The sequence below is a fragment of the Stegodyphus dumicola genome, chromosome 7, assembly GCF_044657685.1.
Source record: "Stegodyphus dumicola isolate Sdum_Otavi_A_Nest chromosome 7, ASM4465768v1".
Classification (NCBI taxonomy): Eukaryota; Metazoa; Arthropoda; class Arachnida; order Araneae; family Eresidae; genus Stegodyphus; species Stegodyphus dumicola.
Genome location: NC_140774.1, coordinates 164,081,122 through 164,099,564, shown reverse-complemented (window position 1 = coordinate 164,099,564; position 18,443 = coordinate 164,081,122). Strand labels below are relative to the sequence as shown.

The window sequence follows — 18,443 nt, the reverse complement described above, 5'->3', positions numbered from 1 at the left end:
TTCTTGCTACGACTGCTTTGACAGTGTAAATTATCATTTCGTCTAAATAAAGGAGATGAATCTGATTCCATTGTTTCAAACCAGCTGAAAATCTATCCGGGTAGTAACTCTGAGCAGTGTTCGCAGAGACATTGTGTCCAATTTTTCTGTCATGTTGAAAATGCCAAAATAAAGTAATAATCTAACTATGGCATTTTTTAATTCATATGCACCTTGTGAAGTATTATGGGATACTTCTACCTGAATATTATCACCCTTGTTTACTAATACCTAAATATAACGTTGATATAACTACTGATCAGAATGAATTTATGTTTTTTATATTGTAGAAAAAACATAGAAGTAAGTTAAGGTATCAGATTCAAAATATTTATTTTAAACATATTTATTTCTGAATTTTCTTTAATCAAAAAACAATTGAATTATATATTATTCAACTATAGAAAAATAAATTAAATGGCAAACATTTTGTTTCGTTGATATGAATTTCAAAAAACCAGTTTTTACTGATGGCCAATTACTCCTAATAAAATATAATCTAAAATTTTGAAAATTTTTATTTATAGACTTTCTATTTTATTTGAACAACAAATTAGATTTTATTTGCAAACGAGAAGATGAAGTATTAAAATAAAAAATCGGCTACAGAAGCATATGAGGATATTATTAACATGTTAAAATTTGAGGGTGTTGGAGTTTGAGAGTTCAAGCAAAAGACTAAAAATTTTCACTCAGCCTCATACACAGAAAATGTCCTCTAACACTTCTAGAATAAATATGCTGATTGTGCATTTTGGCACTCATAATAAATATTGCAAAGAACTGTAGAAGTCGTCCATCCACAGAAACTGAAGCGCTATTTGTGTTTTAATGTTACTGGCAGAGCATCTTGAAAGAACGTATCCCCCCCCCTGAATAAGTGGAATGACTATTTCCAATAAAGTTTCAAACTATCCTTAACCCATTCTGATGAAGTTTTTGTAACTTTTGATATCCTCACCCCAAAGTTCATTTAACCCTTTCCGGCACGCTACCTTTTAAATTTGGAATTTCAACAACAGCAAAAAAAAAAAAAAAAAAGGGGGGGGGTAGGCAGTCTAATCAGGGCTAGAAGAGTATACAGGTAAAATTTTGTGACATCGTTTTAATTTTGTGGGTGTACCCGAAGCGGGCACATGAATGAACAGAGCTTCAAAGAGAGTGATGAAATGAGAATTGCTGGGAAGCGCATAAAAGAGTAAGAGATTTTGCATATAATTAAAAATCACTAGATTCTGAATACCGTAGCAGATTTAGCATTACCAGTCCAGTGCCACGGGGACGCCTGCTACTCTACACCCGCCTCACCCCAAAGTTCACTTAACCCTTTCCGGCACGCTACCTTTTAAATTTGGAATTTCAACAACAGCAACAACAACAACAAAAAAAAAAAAAAAAAAAAAAAAAAAAAGGGGATAGGCAGTCTAATAATTTTGTGGTTATGGCTCTTCTTGGTTATCTGATGATTGCATACGTATGAATGGTGGGAAAAATAGATATTTACATTATTTACATTTCATATTTACACTTTCGTCTATTTTTTTTCCATGGTGGTACTTTTCGAAGAAAGTGACATCACCTTTGAAAAAGCACAACCCAATATTGCATGTTTCGCACATGTACCAGGATCTGTATCAGATTCACTATCTAAAAGCAATTCGGGTAGCACTTTCAGTGATTCAGAAATGGTCTGCCTACCCTCTTCGATCCATTTGGAAAATAATTAAAATTCTAAAAAAAATACATTAATATAATAACTACTGTTAGAAATTATAAACTATAAAATAAAATTAAATAAACGTCTACAACTCAAAACTATCAAACGCAGTGCTAACAAAGATTCTTTGAACAAAAACAAAAGAGGAAAAAGAAAAACCAAACAGCTGACTGATAAAACTACCCCTGACCTTCAGTAAATCACCCCAACAATTACTTAGTAGATAACCAAGTCTACCCTCCCCTACCCCCCAAAAAAGAAAGAATAAAGAGAAAAACAGGAAATGAAACACAGATGTGAAGCCACGTTTCTATTGTCAATGAACTGACCAGAGAACTGCAGAGAAACAAAGATACAGTTTTTGGTCTAGTCCTAGTCTCTCAGTGAGCCCATTCTTTGAACACCTGTTGTTCGCTGATCGATTTTAGGCAAGATTTCAAAGTGAAAATTTAAAACTAATATAGAATAAGGAGATTAGCATACAGCTAATAAAATAACATAGAAATTTCTTTTCAAACAGTTCTTTTTATATCCTAAAAAAACCTGGAATATTTCTTTGAAAAATAAAGGTCTTTAAAAACTAAACATGGCTAAAATATATGGACTGGTTTGTGTTGTGCTGCCATCTAGTATAAATAAAGTTCAGAGTAACCTATGGTAACCTTTAAATCCATTTTCATTCAATTTTTCTGTTTGTACAGAAGGAAATTTTTAGGTGTGCTGGGCACACCATGCCGCAAAGGGTTAATTAAAAGTTGATTTAATGCTCCCAGTTCATCATGGCATCACATACTCAGTTACATATTGATTTCCTTTTCTTCTTCTCCCCCCCCCCAAGAACAGAAATTAATTCATTGCAAACTGCTTCACAAACTTCAAGCATTGCAAATGCCACGTCAGCAGTGGTGTAGTGAGGCGGGCAAGGGGGTGTATGATGCCTCGGGCGGTGCTCGCAGAGGGGCGCCAAATGCTCTCCAAACAAGATTTTCATCATATCACTGTGTTTTTTCGGGGAGAAGGGCCGCCAAAAAGGTATTTTGCCCCAGGCGCCAGTCATGCTCGCTACTCCAGTGCATGCCAGTATCCATTTTGCAAACAAACGGAGGCAAGTTGTCAGTGGTAATGAAGTTTTAAAGAAATCTCGCCATTTTTGAGCAAACAACCGGCACCGGGCGATCATTAAAACAAGTAGTTTGTCTCATTGCCTGGTCTGAACAGGAAAATTCTTGTCTTATTTGAGCACCCCTCCGGGGATCAACTCAGGTAAAACCTGGGAAGCTACTGATTAGGATCTGTACCTAGGCAGTGTCGGCCACAGGTGTTTAAAATCAATCTACACAGGACTGGAGTCATCACTGGCGATGGCTGTTTCAGGCTCGGCAGGGACTGTAGGATACTGTCTTGTCTGTTCTCCCCCTCTGGGGGTTAACTCAGATGAACGTCTGGGAATTACTGGTTAGGATCTGTACGTAGGCAGTCTCAACCACAGGGGTATATAATTTGACTTCACAAGACTAGAGCCCAAGTATTGTACTCAGGTTGGTTCAGGCTTGGCAGGGACCATACTGGTACTGTCGTGTCTGTTCCTCCGGCTGTGGTGGAGCTATATAGTACATATTGTCGATTAAGTTCACAGGGGTTTGACCCCATTCAGTTCGCATGGCGAGGACTGACAATGCGGTCACTACACCTTTAAGAATGTGGTTTTGCCAGCGGAGTTGTGCCTAGCGGCAAGGTGACAGCGTGATCTTTTGCAACGATTTTGTATTGCCCAATGCTTGTAAAAGCCGGGCGGGGACTGTGGGGGTTGCATCCGCGTGAATGAGGTTTCACGGACGGGGGATACCCCAAACTCTGAATGGGTCCGACATAATGAGGACCTGGGACAGGGATCCTACGTCCGGTGTGTCTGTGTCTGTCTTGTCCATTTCGTTGGTTGTGGTGGATTATTATTATATTCATGGTTTCATAGATATTCATGGTTTTCTGTGGCGAAACAACCCCGCTGATGGAGTTGGCGAATTCAGCGAGCCTTTCAACTGCTTGAGATTTCCCAGTTTATGCCTAGAGTCTCAAAACTGCATATTCATATTCTTCCTTGGTTTCGTCTTGGGGGCACCTAAAACCGACATCTATATACCATGATGTAGTGTTAGCAGGCCGGACTAACACTACATAATGGTATGCAGATACCCGTCTGTCTGACAGTGTTTAAGTGACATCGTTCTGCTGTCCGGGGTTGGAGCTCCCTGTTGATCACAGATGTTTTTACCATCCCTCCAGCACGGGGACTTGGAATGTGAGTTACTGAGTATTCCTGTCGGCTCAGCTTAGTCTTAGCTCGTCGGCTTGACCAGTGGCTTAGCTAAGGTGGGGCAAGAGGGGATATTTGTCCCCGGGTGCAGCATCCAGGGTGCGCCAAATTAATGTTATGAAATTTTAGAATGAAATATTTTCCATTCCTGGCACAAAAAAAGGGCACAAAATTTTCAATTGCTCCCAAGTGCTGAAAACCCTAGCTATGCCTCTAGGCTCGACCAATAAGTTAGCAGCCTCTTGGATCACCTTTAGGGGTTCTGGTGTTTAACTGTGTTAAAGCAGCCTGGAGCTTACCAGGTCTGAGTGTCCCTTCCTTCTAGCACGTAGTCTTGTTTGACCGAAAATTATAACCAGGGCAGGAGTTTGTCTCTGGTGTTCTCTTCTGTCTATTTGAATGTGAAAATACTTGGTGCCGATGCATATGTAAGGGTACAGGGGGCGCCGTAGACATGTTCGACAAATTGCTTAATCCTTATTTTGTGTCTACTGTTGCAATCGTTGTTGCAACATTTATCTTTTTTGTGATTGCTTGTTATTGTTTTTGTACATAAAAAAGGTAAGTGCAGTGACATATTTTGTTAAACTTAGGTTAACCTTTTTGATTCGGAAAAGCAACGATTTGAGCATAATTATTCGAAAACTATTTACCTCTCATGTTTGAACCATTTTTGTATTCTTGGCCATGTAAATTACTAATATCTAAACCATTTTCCTCTAAAACAGCAGTTCTCAACCTTTTGACAACACGTATCATCTAAACAATAATTGAAAAACTTTAGTACCACCATCACATTTTTCAATGATTATTTTTCAGTTTTTCAAAGGTTAAAAAAAAAGTGTGTTTTGCCTTTTTCATAACCTGATGGCTATTTGTATTAAATATGCACACATAAAAAATATTTGATTAAAAAGTGGTTTCCATTTTAATTAGCAAAATTTAAGTTATCACACTTTAATTCTAAAATTTAGGCCTGTTTTAGAGAGATCAGTTTCTTTATGTCTGGTCTAATTTCACTTAGTTTTAACCATAAATTAGGGTCCACTTTTGATTTTATTCTGTATTTATTATTCAAATGCAACATGGAAGAAAATCCTTGTTCTCACAAATAGGTTTTGCAAAAAGGCAATAAAAATATAATGCCTTTATTTGAAATGCCTTTAAATAAATATATATATATACTATTTTCCTGGTTCAGCTAAAAGTTAACAAGTCTGTTATTTTGAAAATCTTCAGATTGAGTTTGATCACAGGAAATTTATTTTTCTTCTTTTTCTTCATGAGACTTTTGAATTTAAAAGTTAAAATTTCTTTGTTTCTTTGCATACTACATATTTTTCTCTTGCGTACCACCAGTGGTACACGCACCAACGGTTGAGAATCGCTGCTCTAAAGTCTTTAATAGGAATGTTGTTTGTCATCCACCGGTCGTGCCTGTCGTAATACCAAATACTAAAAACCTTTCTTTTATACTCATATCTGTATTTTCTAAATTAAAATATCTGATACAAATTGTTACCTGCTCTTGATGGTTGGCATCAGGGGTACAATCAAGTAAAATAGAAAAATGCTTTGCCTGTTTGACCTTATTTAAAATACTTTGCTTTATGTTAACCCCCAATAAGCTAATTATTGAATTTTATTTCCATGGTATTGAAGCATATTTTTTTAGTTTGAAATTTATTGATATATAGAGACATGATAGGGTCAAATCTTTTGATAATTTCTATACACTTTAAAATATTATTATTGCTTTCAAATAATTTGTTACTGGAACCACGGAAGGCTAAGTTTTATTTGGCTAAAAACTGAATGGCGTAGATAATTCTTTCAATAGCATTGCGCCAATGCTTAATAATTTGAAATTCCGCATTAACAGGTTTATTCTTTCGTAATCGTTTTCAGAAATCAGATTAACTCTTTCGTTGTTTGGCTAGATTCGACAAAAATACATCTAAAAATATTTACGTCCGTTTTTGTCTTTTGGAAAACTGAATCTCAAAACCAGGTTTTGGTAATATTCAGGACCATTTTCTATTAAGGGAACTTGGGATGGCAATAATGAGCATAATCCGGAATCATCAGGCACAGGCAAATGCTACTGCAGGTATTGTAGATTTCAATAGTATTTCTGCTGTTTTTTATGACCTGCATTGAAGTTAAATTGGCATTTAAGTTAAAGGTAATTCCTGGGTGCAAACACTTTCTAACTCTTTCTGATTATTAGGTTCTTTTGGTAATTTTAATGGTAGCTGAGATGTTGATGGACAACTAGTGCTAGTAGTAATTTTATACACTTTAAAATATTATTAAATATTGGGTATTCTTTGGGTTTTGGAGATACTGATTAATTTTAAAGTTCTGGTGTATTAAGTCTTCCTCTCACTTTCTTTTTCTTCATTACATTCTGATATTTAGACAATTTTTTTCTGTTTTTCTTCCAATATCTGGTCAAAAATGAAAACAGAAAAAGAGGGAGTAAAAATAAAAAGTAGGAAATAACTATTATAAGGAATATTGCATAAAACACTGTAGAGCCATTAGGTTAATTGGAAGCAGAAAAGCAACCGCCCTCGCCGGGAATCGAACCACGGATCTCTGGAATACCGGCCCAGCATGCAGAACCACTACACCACGAAGGCACGCTAGGGAAGTGGGAGAAATACCTTATATACTCCCCTTTTTAAAGGGCGACTAGGGTTTTAGGGGACCTAGTCGCCAAATTCTGGGTGCGGAGAATCATCATCCACAACCCTTTTAGTTCGAGCGCCACTTGTAGAGTCATTAGGTTTATTTTTGGAAGCAGGAAAGATGAAAAATTAGCAACCGCCTTCGCCGGGAATCAAACCACGGACCTCTGGAATAACGTCCAGAACCACTACACCACGAAGGATGCTAGGAAAGAGGGAGAAATACCTTATAACACTTCTTAAAAACACTCAGAAAGTCATTGTTTGAAGTATTTTACCTTACTTCTGAAAAAGTGAGTATATCTTAAACTATTGCTTAGAAAACATATAAACTATTAGATCAGTACCAAATACTTCCAGAAGGTGGGGGTACTCTTTTGTTTATTAAAGTAAATAAGTCAAATTTAAAGTGTGTATATAAGACATAATGAAATAATGAAACATTTTCCTTCAGTTTTCCTATAGCTAAAAGCTATAGGAAAAATTCCGTATAGCTAAAAGTCGGAAAAAGACCATTTTTTGATTTCAGAATACCTTGTATGTTTTTACTTCATTTCAAACCTCAAACAGGTATACTTTAAATTCAGTGGTAGTGCGTAAATATGTCAATCCTTTCTTCGTAGAAGATAATGATTTTTAGTTTAATAAACAAATGTTTTATGTAAAGAAAACATTTTTTGAGTAATTATTCTCAAATTGTCGCTTTTGTGAATTCAAATGCTAACCTAAGTTTAACATAATATGTAACTGTGCTTACCCTTTTTTTATGTAGAATAACAATAACTACAAGCAATCACCAAAAAAGGCACAAAAAAAGATTAATGTTGCCCAGATTACTGTGATTGCAACTGTAGACACAAAATAAGAACTAAGCAACTTGTTGAACATGTCTACGGCGCCCCCTGTACCCTTACATATGCATCGTCATCATGTATTTTTGTTCACATATATTTACAAGATCAGTTCAATTTATGTGAAAAACTGCAAAAAGCATTAATTGATAAATTCAAAGCGATATAAATAGTATAGGTGTTATGTATGAACTGCAGTTTTTGCAAACTTTTGGAGGAAATGTAGCATCGCCGGTTGAAACTCCACTCTATTGTTGTCAACAACATATCGGTTTGCAGAAAAGAATTTTGGATATATCCCTAGACATCAGCTTTAGAGCATTTTTTGTGCCCTGTTGTAATCACAGTTTGTCGTACCTTGTCGTAAACTACACTGCGAACAACAATTTATTCAGTGCAAACTTATTGAATATGTATATTAATTTGTTTTTAATTTTAAGATAATAAATAGTCTTCAGCAATATATTTAATATACTGTTACAAATTTGGTATTTAAATAGCTAATGTTATTTGAATTATAAATTAAATTGTTTTATTCCCCGTGCAGTGCAGCTCAAGACGAATATTAAAGGAAAGCTAAGCCGGAAAATTAAAAATACTAGAGCACGTGCATTTAACATATAGAAAATAAATATCTCTTTTTGATTTTGAGAAAATTCTCGTGCGCGATTTAAAATCTTATGAAGAGGAGGATTCAGTTGTTATTTTAGTTAGTTTGTTGTTGTTTTAAGAGTTTGTTTAGAAAACTGCTCTTGTTGACTAGCGAATTCATGGATTAGCTTTCTCTAGCTGTTTTGAATTAAGTTCTCTTAAACGTTTGAGTAGTTAAAAGATAACTACTGTAAGATATCGTAATACTGAACGAATGTCTGAGGAAAATTAAGCATTTTTGTTGTGATAATAATAAATTTTGTTCATTTTTCGTCGGACTTGTGCATTCATTTCCTAACGAACCCGTACGCACGCAACAATACAATGCGTTTAGTATATTATTTCGCTTCGCTAGCAGTGTTACTTTTTTATGACTTGTTTTTGTTGTTGTTCACTTGTTGTTGTCTGACCTAAAGTCAGCCCAAGCCCACAAAATTCCTCGTGGCAAGGAGGTTCCTGTTTTTCTGTAGATTTTTTTAATTATTTGAAGAAATTGGGCACTATTATAGCCATTTTACAAGAATGATTAGCTATATTTGAATATGTGTTTTTATAATGTAGGAATACCTGTCAATTTGTATAGATTGAAATTGTTTATTTATGCTATTTATAATTGTATATAATTGAAATTTATTATTTTAACTGCCATGAAAAAAATTAGTTGCAGTTTTTTTTTTTAAACATGTACATTTGTAGTATGTTTGATTGGTAAATATTCTAACTGTATTAAAAAATTAGTTGCAGCATTTGAAACATGTGTATTTTTATGGTATGATGATTGGTATATAATATGTGCTGAATAATTATGTATTTTATGTCTATTTTAATTGGGAATTAGTTCCTGTTTTCCATTAGACGTTTTATTTTAGGATATGTGCTTTATATTGTTGAAATACTAGTCAATTTGTATTGACTGGAACTGGTTAACAAATCTGTAGTTTTGCACAATTTAGAATTGTATTGAAAAATTTAAGAATTAGTTTCCTTCTTTTTTTATCATCTGGGAGCCAAGTCATTATTTACAAAACATTTGCTTCTATGGATAATAATAAAATATGTACATATTACAATGAACTTCCCAACTGCAATTTTGTGATTGCCTTGTGGATAATTGCGACACAGTGTGCAAATTGCTATGGATACACATAATGAGATGTGCAAACTGTTAAGGACACGAAGTTATGATGTATCGAAGTGGACAAGTGGTATTTACTTGAACAATGAACTTAACAAAAGTGTACTTCAAATTTATCAAAAGTTAACTTAGAATTCAGTTTATATGAACATAGAATAGCCTACATAACATCATATACTTTGGGCTATGGAACTATCAACTGCCTGAACTGATGTGACTGGCTTACTCTATGGATAACTGCAAAAATAATACGGACACACATCATTAGGTGTGTAACTGAAGAACGTGAAGTCATGACGTATTGAAGAAGACATAGGTTTAAAAACTGGTTAACATATAAGTTCCGCTCTCCACAACATGGATCCTATCCATGACAATGTAATTATTAATTGATCGTATATTTATTTTTCATACAAATTATTATGTAACAATTATTGTATAGATGACATTGTCAATTTAGCATTGTAATATTACTATCATTGATTCAGTGAATGCCGCTAGCGGTGGATGGTAGATTCTTTTTCGTCGCATGGACATATAACTCTGATTGGTATATAACCTTAGGTTGGAGGTCCATGCGACTGTGTTTCGGTCTTCCTTGACCTTGTCCTACGACATGACCTAGATATTTGACAGTCATATGAGCAAATTGACATTTCGAAGGCTTAATATGCAGTTTAGCAATTTTCATCTTCTTTGAAATAATTTCGAAGTGCTTCAAATGTTCTTCTCAGGCTTGTAAGAATACTGCGACATCGTCAATATAGGGTACAGCAAATTCTTCACAGTTTCTTAATAATCCTGCCATCAAATGGCTAAAATCATATGGTGCATTTTTTAGCCCGAAAAGTAACATTAAGGGTTTAAATGTTTCAAAATTTGTCACAAAAGCAGCATAACGCTGAGCTCTTTTATTTAGAGGATCTGGCAGTAACCTCGAGTAAGATCTAGAACAGTTAGATATTTGGAAGATGACACTTTTTCCACTAAATGTTCAATGTTTGACAGGGGAGAGTACCTTTGCAAATTAACTGCAATTAATGTCCACATCATAATTAAGAAAAATGAATTAAATAAGATTAAGCATTAGCTAAATAGTAAAAAAAAGTTACAGGTTTAACACAGGAGCTGAATAAGAGGTATTACGTACAGGGAATCTGTATACTGTGATATGTTTACTTTTTTTTAAATGGTCTAAGGTACTAATTATTGTGTTTATTAATTAATCTGTTTTTATTTTTAGTGGTCAACAAGTGTTGGGCCCTGGGAAACGAAAAGCTGGAAATGAAATTGTTGAAGAAGTATTTAAAGCAGTCAGAAGGTAAGACGTATTCTAGTCAAAAGGCTATTTAAAAGGTTCAACTGAATTTTCCCATTCAGACAATGAATACCATATTTAGTAAATTTTAAGATGATATATTTGGTACTTGGATATTAACCAGGATCTGCCAACACACTGCCAACAATCTGTTGATGTATCTGTATAATGTAAAATTAGGCTTTGGAATATAATTTTTGTTTTAATTTCTTCACATATTTTAATAAATTTTTATTTATTGCTAGCATTCTAGAGCTGCATAGGGATGGGCTTAAGCTCATTCACTATTTTTTTCCTTATTAATGTTATTAAAAATTTTCTGAAATTCTAGGGGTATAAATTGGAAAGTCTTTGCCCCTATTTTTTTATCAACCAAATTAAGGTACATGCAGGTAATTACAAATATATGTACCGTACAAAGTCCGAAATCTGGACTCGTTGGGTCTCCTGTGATTCTGGATAATAAATTATCAGTTTAAATCTAGTAAGATGGCATGAAGGAATTATAAAATAAAAAATATGAAATCACAATTTATGAAGTAATGAAGTATTTATGATATAAATGTAATCTTTGGATCTGTGAGTATCATCAATAAAATCTATTTTTAGCATATGGAAAGAAATTTTTGGTAAATTTTTTCTCGTCAACATTTTTTAGTGCAACTGAAATCTGTAATCATCGCCAAGTGATTACAGATTTCAGTTGCATTTTATGTCGCCAAGTCAACATAAAAGGTTACCACAGTCCTTTATTATTCAAATACTAATATAAAAAATTTGTTTGTGTATCGCTACATGAGTCATTACTCAAGTTGTCATGTTTTGATAAACATGCAGTAATGAAAGGAAAGTATAATAAATAATGACTCGGTCAGGTTGGTGTCAGATCAATGATGTATCTATGTGGAATGTTTCAGTTTGAGATGCCATGAGTCTACATGAGTCATTACTCAAGTTGTCATGTTTTGATAAACATGTGGTAATGGAAGGAAAGTATAATAAATAATGACTCGGTCAGGTTGGTGTCAGATCAACGATGTATCTATGTGGAATGTTTTGGTTTGAGATGCGTGCCAAGCAAATACACAGCAATGGAGCCAAATTACTGATCTTACAAATTTATGCTAAAATGATTGTTTCTTCAATAACAAGGTATTTTATTTAGTGTCGAAGTAAAATTAAGAATCGGGACTCTCCAGATGTTTTATTATGCGTGGAGGGGGAATTCAAATGCACATGCGTAAAACCTACGAGAAAAATTTTGTTGGTGGTTTTGAGGTCCGGATTTTAGATCATTCCGGATAATGGACATCCGAATTTCAGACTTTGTACTGTATTATTCTACATATTGTATACTATTTTTCTAGGTAGTTGCTACACTGGTTCAGACATTTGTCTCATAGTAATACTAAATTTGAGATGGCCCGGTGGTAGAATTCGTCCAGCTGGCTGTGGAACCACTGTTGGGCTGCTGTCTTGGCTGCATTGTGGCATGTAAATTGCTATCATGCCAAGGAATTTCAGCAGCAGGCTAAAAATGTGGAAATCACTAGGGCAAGGTTCGTTTTGTATGGTGAGTGGTCCAAATTCTCTCAGTGAAATGATCAGAGCTTGTAGGCTTGTAGGATCAGACACCTACTGATGTGAAACCTTCCAGTACCCATGAAGGATGTTGTAAGTGCTTTCATATAAAATGCCAAGCTCCCAAGAAATGCCTTCGAGGTGCATATGGCAATCTGCTTTCACCATTGTATACACGCAGGAAATGTTGTCACTCAGAAGAGAATGTGGCTTTCCCAACTGCTTATTGTCATGCAGGTTTTACAGCCTTTACGAAACCGTAACATACCACCTCATACTACTCAAAGTAAGACATGATTCATCATATGTGGGTTGCATTTCCTAGTGGGTTTTGATGAGCATTCATCCCTTGCTCCATAGAAAACAACACACTTTGTTGTAGAAACTTCATTACTATGGACATGTGACGCACAATTACCATCTTCAGGAACTGTGACAGCAGCGCCGTAGCCGGTTCAAGAAAGGTCCACCTTTGGGAATGGATATGTTGACTTTTCATTTACAGCCATAATGTGGCTTAAAGAAAAATAGTGGCAAAGTCTTTCTTATTTGCTGTGGTGATCCACGGTTTGAAAATGGTTTCTGAATCAGAAGAGATTCGTGCACTAACCTAGTGCTTCGCATTAGAGAGTAAAGAACATCTATGATATAAAAATATACTTTTATTTACACAGCGAAAACGCGCAGCAACATTATTAACGAAAGCTCATTCTCCTAATAACATACTTCTTTTTACACTCCGCTTGCGCATGCGCAATGACAATTACCAAAGGAGCTTGGCAGATACTGCCATCTGTTGGATAAACTATTCGCTACATATTCCTCCCACCTGAATTTACTGGGAGGTAAATTCACACATCTGTTAAGTATAATATATGCATAATAGTACAGTATACAATATTGAAGTATAAAATTATGCCTACCAAGATGTTCTAATTAAATTGAAATACAAATTTACCTGGAGATGCAGCATTCCATAATTTTCTAGACATAGTAACAGATAATACTAAACCTAGAAAAATAAAAATAAATCAAATTATTACAAAGTATTCAAACAAGTACAAAACATTTCACAGACGTATCACTGGTTTCACAGTTCTACCACTGCTGGTAGTCATAGGAATATTTTCAGTCATATCCTTTTGGACTGGGTTATCCAGCTCAAGTCTGCACAGTCTTTGCACTGGTCTCAGAAACTCAGAAGTCTCTGTTTTTATGACAGCAAGTCTTATTTGTCCATCACGACCAGGTAGCAGCTTTATGACACGCGCCAGGTTCCAAAAAGCACGTTTTTTGTTGTTATCTTCAAGTAGAACAATTTCACCCACCTGGAGAGGTTTAGCTATAGAGTTTTTAATGAACTGCTGACGTAACTGTCCTAGATATTCCACACGGAATCTTGCTCTAAGTTGTTCTCTCACCTTTTGTAGATACTTAGCTCATTTACTCAGTTTTTCCTTATCCACTGTATCGATATCAGGTACTCCTGATTTGGAAATCTCCCGCAAGAACATTTCTGGAGTTAATGAGAATGAATCTTCAACGTCTTCCGACACGTAGGTAAGTGGCCTAGTATTGATTACTCTCTCACAGTCGCATAGTACTGTAAGCAACTCCTCGTAATCCAGGGCAGCACGACCTAGAACTTTTCTCAGAATCTGTTTCACCATTTGAACTAAACGTTCCCACCAACCGCCCCACCAAGGTGCGGAAGGAGGAATAAATTTCCACTGAATTCTTTGCTCAGCGGCTTTTGATCGCAGACTCTCCCAATCAATTGTATGCAGAAGGCTCTCCGCTCCTTTAAAATTACTGCCATTGTCTGAGTATATTATAGATGGTCTTCCGCGACGAGAAATGAAACGTCTCAATGACTGGAAAAAAGCTTCAGTTGTCAAGGATGTTACTGACTCCAGATGAATGGTCCTATAGACCGCACATGTGTAAAGAACAATATAAGCTTTTCGACCATCCTTAAGGTAGAGGGGTCCTGCCAGATCGACACCCACTATCTCAAAAACATTTGCATCACGTACTCTATCTTTCGGCAAAATTCCTGGAGTTACATCACAACTTTTGGATTTAAATCTTTGACATTTAACACATTTTCTAATGCAGTTTCGTACTGTCTTACGAGTTTTGAGGATCCAATACTTTTCCCGCAAATGAGACATCACCATAGAAGTACCAGCATGCAGCAGCTCATTATGTGCATTCATTATTAGTAAGTTTACTACTGCATGATCAGATGGCAAAATGACAGGAAACTTAAAGTCATCAGTATCGTCGCGATAAGAAATATTGGTTTTAGCTCTGATCAAACCATCACGATCAACTATAGGTCTGAGGTCTTTAATTTTATCATCGTTCACACTCTTAAATGATTGTCTTTGAACCAATAACATAAGAGTTATCTCAGCTCTTTCAATTTCCGAAACTGACAAAATTTTGGAGGTTTCGTTTGTAATTCTTCGTAATTTAAAGTAAAACCTAAGAATCCAACCTAACATGCGTACAATTTTCTTTATGGATGAAAAGTACCTGTAATACCAATTGTCAGGTTTAGAATCTTTGTTAAGAGTTGTCAATACTGATTTACGCCTTTCTGAATTTATGATCTCTTCGTCCGGCAAATCGGTGCCTCTTGACCATGATGATTCTGGTTCTAACAGCCATGATGGGCCCTCCCACCATTTCGACAGCAAAAACTGTTTAACTGAACAGCCTCTAGAAGGGAGATCGGCGGCATTCAGCTCCGAAGGGATGTAATGCCAATCTTCTATTTTTGTAAGTGTTCTGATTTCTTGGACACGATTCCAAACGAAAGTTCCCCACCGTACGTCTCGCTGGATCCAGCACAAAGCGGTTGTTGAGTCAGTCCAGAAGAATGTTCTTAAATTTGGCATGTTCAAATCTGAAAAGACCATACGTCCCAAGCGTGCTACGATTAAGCAGGATAATAATTCCAAACGAGCAATGGATATACTCTTTAAAGGCTTAACTCTAGTGCGTGCTTGCACAAAATTTAAACAAACCTTATTTTCGGTCTTCACTCTTAAGAAAATGCAGGTAGCATAGGCATGCTTGCTGGCATCGCTGAAAACATGAAGACTTACATCTTCGTTAACCGATCTGTCAATATTAAGCCATCTAGGAATTTTGACATCAGACAGCAGTTTCATTTCCTTTACCCATTGTATGGACTTCTTTTCTAAATGTTCTGGCAATTTTTGATCCCAATTTAATCGTAATTTCCAACACTCTTGCAATATCACCTTTGGGAACAGGGTAACGGGAGAAAGGAAGCCTACTGGGTCAAATAACTTATGCGCGCAAGAAAGGAGTGTTCGTTTACTCGCGACAATCTCCTCTTTCTTTAGTGACTCAATTTTACAAGAAAGAGTATCATCCTTCAAATCCCAATTTAACCCTAGAACGCAAACGAATGTATCTAATTTAGAGTTGGGAATTATTTCGGTTTCACAATTCGACTGCCATCCTCTAAGATTAAACTTTCCCAGTGACAATAACATTCTCGATTCTAGTACAAATCTATTCAATTCTTCAATATTCTTAAAACTAGTCAGGCAATTATCAACATAGAAGGACTCCTTCAAAATGTTGGCTGTAACTGCAAACTGATCTGGGGCACGATTTAAATGATAGTTCAACGTAGCGGCTAACAAAAATGGACTACAGTTAAGCCCAAAAACCACGCGACAATGTCTGTAAATTTTAGTATTCTCTTCTTTTGCACCTTTCCAAAAGAAACGCAAATAATCTCCATCCTTCTCTCTTATACCAATCTGCAAGAAGGCTTTCTCAATGTCTGAAATTACTGCAACAGGATATTTCCGAAAACGATTCAACAATGTTGGAATTATTTCTATTAGGTTGGGACCTTTCTCAAGACAATCATTTAAGGAAAGTTCTCCTTTGGCGTGTGCCGAAGCATCAAAAACTGGCCTTACTCGCATAGTTTCGCTAGATTCTTTAAAAACCGGCCTATGAGGCAAATAGTGCTCTCTATCTACTTCGCCTTCATTTACCTCTTCAATAATTCGTTCCTTCAACCAAGTATCAAATACTTCCTGATAAACTTTAATTTGATTCGAATCTAATAATTTCCTTCGCGTATTAGTCAGGCGTTTTTCTGCCAACGTTTTATTATTAGACAAGCGAGAGGGGTCCAATACCCAAGGTAATGCAGTTTCATATCTCCCGTCTGAATCCAAATTCAAATTTTCCTCAAAATATTGCATGGTCTCCTCATGAATTTCAGCTTTCGTTTTAGACTCAACTGGGTCATTTATACCAATAACGTCTAACTTCCACAAGTTTTCTGCTGATCTTTCGTTTAGCAATAAAGAAACACATGCAAGAGAATCATTTATACCCGAAGATTCCTTCGCTGGAATTTTACCCATTAAAATCCATCCCAAACTTGTTTCCATCGCGACCGGACCACTTTGTAAACATTTAATATTTCCGGTGAATAATTTTCCAGCAATATCAGAACCTATCAACAATTTAATGTCACTTTCGTTTTCGAGAGCATTACCCTCTACATCTGACACTTGAATATTTAATTTACGAAGTTCTTTCAACCAAGGACCTTTAGGTATTTTCTTAACATCAGAACAGATAACAGATTCACTTAAACAATGCACACTACATACATATTTATTATCAAGGCTACTCAAATTAACTATATATTTAGAATGCAATTTTCTTTTGTTTCTACACCTCCGAATAATTTATGAACTAATTTCACTTCACCAACACTGTTACATTTCAAAGAATCTGTAATATCTTTCGTTAAATAACTTCTCTCACAACCCGTATCTATAATCCCTCTGACTATCCTTTCCCTGTTGCCATTTTTTACCCTTACGATTAATGTTTGTAGTAACACATCGGAGCTCGCGGATCTGCTAGCCAAAACATTGACCTCGTTTTTTGCCACAGGCTCTACTTGTTTAGTCTCTTTCAATTGAGAAGGAACTTGTTGACACATTACTGCCAAATGCCTTTTCTGGCAAATTAAACACTTAACCTTGGACTTACAGTTACGAGAAATATGGTTTTTCTTCAAGCATAATAGACATAAACCCTTCTTAAATATTAAATCTTTTTTATCCTGATATTTAAGCGTACTAGCTTTAAAACATTTTTCTGTTAAATGTGGCTTATCACAAAATAAACACGATTCCTCAACTTTCTTAATAGGAGCATTTTCTTTAAATTTGTCTCCTGTATACAAATCATTACAAGTAGGAATATTAGACTCATCATTAATGTAACTTTTAGATTTTCTACTTTTATCAAAAGAAAAACGCGCTAATTTAATTCTCTCTTCAGATATCACTTCATTTTTCAAAAACAAGAATAAATTCAAGATCGCTCTTACCTTGTTGTGACGAGCTCTCCCGTTCCCTCTCCCACACGCGTAAGATGTCAGGGGGCAGGCAAGATTCAACTAACGGAAAAATAACACTAGCGTATTTATCTTCAGTCACACCGAGAGATTCCAGAGCACGCAGTTTTGTTTCTAAACTGTCGTACAACGATGATAGCGCAAAGTCCTTTTTGGTTGCATTATTATTTATCAACACAAGATTCAATAAATCCCGAACGTACACTTGTATAAGAATATCTTCACGTCCAAAACGATTCTTTAAATGTTCGATGACTTTCGGATAATTTTCTTTAGTTGTCGGGAAACTCTGCACTATTTCCCGTGCTTTCGATTTGGCAGCAGTAGCCTGGATCAGATATACGAATTTCAAATGATCATCTAGCACTGGATCTTCGTGTATCTTACTAAAGGTATTCCAGAAATTCAACCATTGTCGTGGATCACCTGTAAATTCAATCAAATTTATTTTCGGAAGCTTCAAATTCGTTGCCGTTGTTCTTGAATCAACAGTTCTGGTTTCATTTACCGATGCATGAGTCAGCAAATTTTTCTCTATTTCCACAGTGATTTGCTTCACTTTCATCCTGGCTGCTATTAATTTCTCCTTGTAAGTCTCACATGACTCAAATTCTTTAGTATATTCTTCTTGCGAGACTTCTTTCGATTTTGATAGGAGATCCAATATTTCTTCATCCAACTGTTGTAGTCGAATTCCTTTATCTTCC

The 18,443-nt window shown here is 35.7% G+C and overlaps 1 protein-coding gene across 3 annotated transcripts in view; it reads left to right on the top strand.

Annotated features, from left to right (window-relative positions):
• The window catches only part of p47 (NSFL1 cofactor p47), a 51,673-nt gene that overhangs the window by 11,905 nt on the left and 21,325 nt on the right, over positions 1-18,443 (top strand). For all 3 annotated transcript variants that reach the window (XM_085821019.1, XM_035367605.2, XM_035367606.2), the window contains exon 4: positions 10,644-10,721. In XM_085821019.1, the coding sequence (XP_085677145.1) occupies positions 10,644-10,721 (78 nt within the window). The remainder of the gene's footprint in view (positions 1-10,643; positions 10,722-18,443) is intronic.